The sequence below is a fragment of the Eimeria acervulina genome, genomic scaffold (genome assembly GCF_000499425.1).
Source record: "Eimeria acervulina Houghton genomic scaffold, Eah_scaff1209, whole genome shotgun sequence".
Lineage (NCBI taxonomy): Eukaryota > Apicomplexa > Conoidasida > Eucoccidiorida > Eimeriidae > Eimeria > Eimeria acervulina.
Window position 1 is genome coordinate 1 of NW_013549358.1, and position 7,939 is coordinate 7,939.

Sequence of the window (7,939 nt, forward strand, 5' to 3'; positions counted from 1 at the left end):
TATATATATATATATATGTATATATATATATATATACATATATATATGCATATATATGTATATATATATATACTATATTATAAATAATATATAAATAGACGACTGTATATTTTAAGCGTGCATATATATATACATATATATATACATACATACATATATATATATACATATATATATAGATATATATGTATATATGTATATGTAAATACATTATATAATTATATATTTGTATATATACGTATATATATATACGTATATATATATATATATCAAAATATATATCTTTTTATGCTTTGTTTGGCTGCATGCATTTGGTCTTTCAGAGGGGCTGTTTTACTCCTTTAGTAGCCGATATACACTTTCAACCTCGCACTGCATCCTTATGCATGTCTTCATTTGATAAAATAAGGATTAACCCTGGCAATTATGCAGACGGCAGAAAAGTTTGGGCAGACGAAAAAGGTAAAAAAATTTTAAAAATTCAGACACCCTAAACCCTAAACCCTAAACCCTAAACCCTAAACCCTAAACCCTAAACCCTAAGCCCTATACTGGAAACCCTAAACCCTAAATTGTAAACCCTAAACCGTAAGCCCTATACTGGAAACCCTAAACCCTTAACCCTAAACCCTAAACCCTAAACCCTATACTGGAAACCCTAAACCCTAAACCCTAAACCCTAAATTTGGAATCTTAAACCCTAAACTGTAAACCCTAAACCCTAAATTGTAAACCCTAAACCCTATGCCCTAAAATGTATACCCTATACCCTATACTGTAAACCCTAAACCCTAGACCGTAAACCCTAAGCATATATCTTGCAGCGACACGTTGTGAGAGTATTAAACCCTAAACCCTAAACCCTAGTCATATATATATTTCTGTCTATTGAATTGATATCGTTAGCACGCTGTCTATACACCGGAGAAGTTGCTGAGTTGCATTGTTGCTGCTGCTGCTGCTGCTGCTGCTGCTTCTGGTGCAGGAGGCGACGCAGGAGGAGGAGGAGGAGCAGACGAAGCATCAACAGCAGCAGCAGTGCATGCATTGCAGCCTGAAGAAGTAGGAAGGCTGCTCGGGCCGTGGGGACAAAGTGAGGGGCTTTTTGATTTATTATCATTACAAGACAGACGCACATTTAAAGAAGGAAACGAAAAAATAAAACAGCTCTTTTTACCTCTTGTCGAAGAATTAAAACGTCATAAAAAAGCACTCAGAATCGGAGTTAATCATGGGTCAGACACTATCACTAACACTGACATTTGCATGCATGCATGCATGCATGCATGCAATGTGCATGCGTGCATCAATGTATGCATGTAATGTGCATGCGTGCATCAATTTATGCATGCAATCTGCATGCATGCATCAATGTATGCATGCAATCTGCATGCATGCATCAATGTATGCATGCAGCTATCAATACAAGATCCGTGCATGCGTGCGTGCATACATGCATGCATAGATGTTTCATGAATGCATGCATGCATGCATGCATGCTTATAATATATATGCACAGGCATGCATGCATTTTCCGTTGTTTGTTTGTTTGTCTGCGTTTTATTATTGCAGTTTATTTGTTTGTGTTTGTTCTGTTGTTTGTTTAAAGGTTTATTTTGATTTATTGTCTATACAGTATTTTCTTGTAAATAATGCATTAAGTTTCTTAGCTATGTATCATTGTTATATTGTACTAATATTATATTATATTATATTATATTATATTATATTATATTATATTATATTAATATTATATTAATATTATACTATACAATATTATATCATATTATATAATACTGTATTATATTGTATTAATATTGTATAAGTATTATATTAATCATATTATACTAATTATATTAAATTACATTATGAAGTACTTTATTATTATTAGTTTGTAAATGCATGTGTTTAATATATTTTATTTGTCTGTCTCCTTTTGTCTGCAGGTCTCTGTCTCTTCGTTTGCTGCAACACTATGGAGACACCCCGTTGGGGATGGTCTTATCAGGATTAGAGTTTGCGGATATATGTATATCTCAAAACTTTTATAATTTCGTCTTCTCTTTTAAAAGTAGCAGCCCCAAGACTATGCTGCATGCATATAGACTTGCAGCTTTATTAATGCATGCAAGAGGATATTTGTTTCCCCTTCATCTCGGTGTAACAGAAGCAGGAGAAGGTAAACATTATTATATAATTCTTATATATATATATGTATATATTTATTATATCTATATATATATAAATATATATATATATATTATATATTAATATATATATATATATATACAAATATATATATGTATATATATTATCATTATTTGTATGTTCCATAGAAATATATATATATATATATGCATCTATATGCATTATATGTATACGTATACACCTATAATAAATGCATATAATAGATATGTATATATATATATATATATATTTATATATATATATTCATATATAAATATATATAAATATATATATTTATATATTTATATATTTGTAATGTTATGCAGGGGAAGACGGGCGTATAAAGTCTGCTGCTGGGATCGGATCCCTTCTTCAAGACGGCGTTGGAGACACCATCAGAGCGTCTCTAACTGAGCCTCCTTGGTTAGAGCTGCCTGTGTGCAGATACTTGCAGCGCATGCAGCAGCACAAACAGCAGCAGCAGCAGTTGCTGCAGCAGCTGCAGCAGCAGCAGCAGCAGCAATGGGGCAGAAAGACGCAAGGGCACCGGAATGCTGCAACAGATACACCAGCAGCAGAAATATCTGCTGCTGCTGCTGCTGCTGCTGCTGCTGTTCCTGCTGCTGCTGCTCGACCTATCCCTTCTTTTAAGGAGACATTTCGCGATTTTAATGTCTCCATCAAAAGGAAATACCTCCTCCGCACGCGGGCAGCAGCAGCAGCAGCAACTGCTGCTGCAGCAGCAGGAGGGGACCCTGCAGCAGCAGCAGCAGCAGCAGCAAAAGAGGGGCTCAAGGGGGAGAAGGAGACACCTATCTTGCACAGAGACGGAACAGCAATTGTTGCTGTAGACCCGGAGGAGCTGCTTCATCGTGTGCGTATATTATCTTAAAGAGAGAAGCAAACAAACGCTGTCTCTTCGTCTCTTTCTTCTGTCTCCTTGCTGCTGCTGTCTGTCTCTGTCTGCTGCTTCTTGTCTTGTGTTTTGTCGTTTGCTGCGCGGTGTCTCCTTTGTCTCTTCTGTCTCCTTTTTATTTCGTCTCTGTTGTTTAATGTCTCCTTTATGTGTCTCCTCTGCCTTTTTGTTTGTCTCCTTTCTGTCTCCTTTGATTATCTCTTTAATATTTATTTTATTGTTTTTAATCTGCTGTTTCTCCTGTCTCCTTTGAGGTGTCTCCTTTGAAGTGTCTCTGCTGTCTCTCTTGTCTCCTTTCTGTCTCCTCGTTTGTCTTCTTTATTCTGCTGTCTCCTGTCCCCTCTAAACAGGGGACAATAGGGGATTGCTGCTGCTGCTGCTGCTGTGGCTGCTGGTGCTGCTGCTTCAGCTGCTGCTGGTGCTGCTGCTGCTGCGGCTGCTGCTGTAGCTTCTGTGTGCGAATTGCTGCTGTCATTTCTGATGCTGCGTTTGTGTAGCTGCTGCAATTTCTCAGTTTGCTGCTGCTGCTGCTGCTGCTGGAAGGAGACAACAGTATACTGTCTCTGTTCTGTTGCAAGTGTCTCTCTTTTGTGTCTCTTCTTTTGCTGCAGAGCTCCCTATACACCGCATTGGGGCTGCGCGTTGTAGGCGGCAAACCCTTCCGCTCTCAGCTGTCTGCTGATGCTGTATATCTTCGCTCGCTCTTCTTTCTATACCCAAATGATAACCAGCAGCAGCAGCAGGTGCAGCAGCAGCAGCAGCAACAGCAACAGGTGAGGCGGCACCAACATGAGGACCAACAACGGCGGGTGAAACACGAACAGCAGCAGACCGAGAAGCAGCAGCAGCAGCAGCAACAGGTGCAGCAGCAGCAGCAGCAGCAGGTTGAGATAATGAGGGAGCGTCTCCTCAAGGCTAGAGAGACACTTCGCGAGCTGCAGGAAGCAGGTGTAAGTATATGGGCGCAGGCTGGGGACATACAGCAGGTGCAGATGGCTATGGAGCAGCAGCAGCAGCAGCAGCAGCAGCAGCTCCTGCTGCTGCAGCGGCAGCATCAGTTGCAACGTCAGCAGCTCGCACAAGAGAACTACAACAACCAAGAGCAGCTGCAGCAACAGCAGCAGCAGCTCGAACAGCAGCAGGAGCAGCAGCTGCGGCTGCTGATGCAACAGCAAGAGCAGCAGAGGAGACAGCTGCGTGAGGCTTCGCTGCTGCTGCCGGGGTTCGTAGTGGTGCAGCGGCTGCAAGATGCTGCTGCTGTCAGCCCTTATTTAAATGCACAATATTTAAAGGAGACAGCTGGCGCTGCACTTGTTGCTACTGGAGAGGAGACACTTCAGGAGTTCAAAGCAGTTCTTAATAGACCCGTGAGTCTCCTGCTGCTGCTGCTGTTGCTGCTGCTGCTGCTGCTGCTGTTCGTATTGCTGCTGCTGCTGCTTGTGTCAGTCCTTCTGTTAATGCTGCTACTGCTCTTAGTTTTGCAGCAGCTGCTGCTGTTATGTTGTTAATGCTGTTGCTGCTGGTAGTCTTGCTGCTGTTGCTGCTAGACCTGCTGCTGCTGCTGCTGCTTGTCTTGTTGCGACAGCAACAAGACAAGCAGCAGTTTCTGCTTCTTTTGACTTCTGTCAACTGCGCTTGCTTCTGCCGCTGCTGCTGCTGCTGCTGTTGCTGCAGGAGGTGATATGTTTGCTGCTGCGTCCGCGTGAACGAGGGGTTGTAGGTGTAGCTGCAGGGCGACGCGTATATGAGTTAGTTCAGCAGATAGAACAAGAAGGAGACAGCAGCAAACCAACTGTCTCTTCTCAGCAGCAAACAGAGAAGCTCTCTATGCCTATACTTCAGTGGATTGAAGCCCCACCTCAACTAAACCTAAAAGATATTAAAAAGACAGAAGAAGGAGACAACAAGGAGACAGTTAAAGAAAAAGATAAAAAGGAGACAGTTAAAGAAGGAGACAACAAGGAGACACAAGAGGGACAGGGAGATGTCTCTCCACAGCACGCGGTAACAAACTTAAAACGCAGACATACACCTCAATTTATTTTAGACTTCATGCACACTCGCATGCATTCATATATATATATATATATGTTCATATATATATATATACATAGGTGTATATACATGTATATACATGTATATATATATAGATTTATGTACATATATATAATATATATAGTATATATATAGTATATATATACACTCGCTTGTATATATATATATATATACGAATGTATATTTATATTTATATGCATTCATAAATATATAATATATATAAATATATATATATATATATATGTTTATGTTTGTGTGTGCATGCAGCTGACGCTGTTTGCAGCGTGGGAGTCGGGATCGCTTTTGTTGGATGGATTGGGATCGGGTATTTTAATTGATGCACCCCACACTTTGTCTCCTTTGCAAAGGAGACACCTGGTGTTTAATCTGCTGCAGGGCTGCTGCATGCGCAGCAGCAAAACTGAGTTTATCTCTTGTCCGTCTTGTGGGCGTACTCTGTTTGATATTCAGGTATTCATACTTATCATATATATATAATATATAATATATATAATATATATTATATATATTATATATATATGCATATATATATATATATTATTCGATAGATAGATAGATAGATATATAGATACATATATATCCTTGTACTAACATATATATGTATATATATGTATATATATGTATATATATGTATACATATGTATATAATGCATTTATATGCAGATATGTATGTTTGTATGTTTATATATATATATATATACATATATACATATATATATATGTATATATATATATCCTATTGCATTAACAAGTGTGTAGAATAGCATTGTTTATATATGCATGCACAGGAAGAAAAGCAAAGAAAAGAAATTGCGTTTAAAACCTAATTTATATTTTTAAGCGCTTGTTTGTCTTAGCAAGATATAATTGACTTGCTGTTGTTTGTTGTTTGCTTTTGTTTGCAGACAGTATCTAAAGAAATACGCGAGAAGACAGGACATCTACCCGGTGTAAAGATTGCTGTCATGGGGTGTATAGTCAATGGGATAGGAGAGATGGGTGATGCAGACTTCGGTTAAGTTGGAGGAGCGCCTGGACTAGTTAGTTATTTATTTGTTTTGTTTGTTTTCTTTGTCTTCTTTGTCTTCGTCTTTGTCTCTGTCTCTGTCTTTGTCTTTGTCTTTGTCGCCTGTCTCCTCTTGTCTTTGTCTTTGTCTTTATCTTTGTCTTTGTCTTTGTCGCCTGTCTCCTCTTGTCTTTGTCTTTGTCTTTGTCTCTGTCTTTGTCTCTGTCTCTGTCTTTGTCTCTGTCTCTGTCGCCTGTCTCCTCTTGTCTTTGTCTTTGTCTTTGTCGCCTGTCTCCTCTTGTCTTTGTCTTTGTCTTTGTCTTTGTCTTTGTGTCTCCTCTTGTCTTTGTCTTTGTCTTTGTCTTTGTCTTTGTCTTTGTCTTTGTCTTTGTGTCTCCTTCTCTTGTTTTTGTCTAGATAATGTTCAGTTTAGTTTTGTCTCTTTGGCTGTCGCGCTGTCTCTCTTTTTCTTTTTTATGTCTCTGTCTCCTTCACTTTGTTTTTTTGTCTTCGTCCCTGTGTCTCTGTCTCTGTCTCTGTCTGTCTCTGTCTCCGTCTCTTTGTCTTTTTATATTGTTTATTTTACCTGTCTCTGTCTGTACTCTAGTGAGACATTAATATAATGTTTGTTTTATTTTCTTTGTCTCTTTGTTTGTTTTTACCCGTCTCTTTGTTTGTGTCTCTCTTTGTCTTCTTATACTTGTCATTCACTGTCTCTTTCTTTCTCATCCCTCTGTTTAGCTCTTTACATCTTTATATATTAATATCTTAATACCCTTATCAAGCTGCCTATACACCTCAGCCTTTGTTTTTCTTGCTTTGTTTGTCTGCAGGTTGATTTATATGTGGGGCGTCGCCTTGTACGTCGCGGTGTACACAGCAATGAAGCCTGCGATGCATTAATTAATATCATTAAAGCAGAGGGACGATGGAGAGACAAAGAAGAGTATTAATAAAACAATTTATCTATAAACAATATACGACCCAACCCCTAAAGGGGCCCTAAACAGGGGGCCCTTTGTCTGCAGGTTGATTTATATGTGGGGCGTCGCCTTGTACGTCGCGGTGTACACAGCAGTGAGGCCTGTGATGCATTAATTAATATCATTAAAGCAGAGGGACGATGGAGAGACAAAGAAGAGTACTAATAAAACAATTTATCAATAAACAATATACGACCCAACCCCTAAAGGGGCCCTAAACAGGGGGCCCCTAAAGGGGCCCCCCAAATAGGGGGCCCCTAAAGGGGTCCTTAAACAGGGGATCCCCTAAAGGGGACGCTAAATAGGGGGGCCCCTAAAGGGCCCCCTAAATAAGGGGCCCCCTAAAGGGCCCCCAAAAGAGGGGCCCCCTAAAGAAGACCCTAAATAGGGGGGCCCCTAAAGGGCCCCCTAAGCAGGAGGCCCCTAAAGGGGACCCTAAATAGGGGGGCCCCTAAAGGGCCCCCTAAATAGGAGGCCCCTAAAGGGGCCCCTAAACAGGGGGCCCCCTGAATGGACCCCAAACAAAGGGGCCCCTAGAGGGGATCATAAGTGGGGGGCCCCCTAAAGGGCCTTATAACACAGGCCCCTAAAGGGCCCGTTATGAGGAGGGCCCCCCAAAGGGTACTTAAACAGGGGGGCCCCCTAAAGGGACCCCTAAACAGGGGGCCCCCCATGGGCCCCTAAAAGGGCCCCAATAAAGGGCCTCCTAAACAGGGGGGCCCCTAAAGGGTCCCTAATAGGGGAGCTCTCTAAGAGGCCTTCATATAAGAG

The 7,939-nt window shown here is 40.6% G+C and overlaps 1 protein-coding gene across 1 annotated transcript; it reads left to right on the forward strand.

Annotated features, from left to right (window-relative positions):
* Window positions 1–2,088: 2,088 nt before the first annotated feature.
* Window positions 2,089–6,198, forward strand: EAH_00057100 (4-hydroxy-3-methylbut-2-en-1-yl diphosphate synthase, putative; the record flags this gene model as incomplete). The annotated part of the gene is made up of 6 exons (XM_013393770.1): window positions 2,089–2,179; window positions 2,514–3,061; window positions 3,715–4,470; window positions 4,778–5,107; window positions 5,426–5,629; window positions 6,085–6,198. The coding sequence occupies 6 exons, from the start codon at window positions 2,089–2,091 to the stop codon at window positions 6,196–6,198; spliced, it is 2,043 nt and encodes a 680-aa protein (XP_013249224.1).
* Between the last annotated feature and the right edge of the window lie 1,741 nt (window positions 6,199–7,939).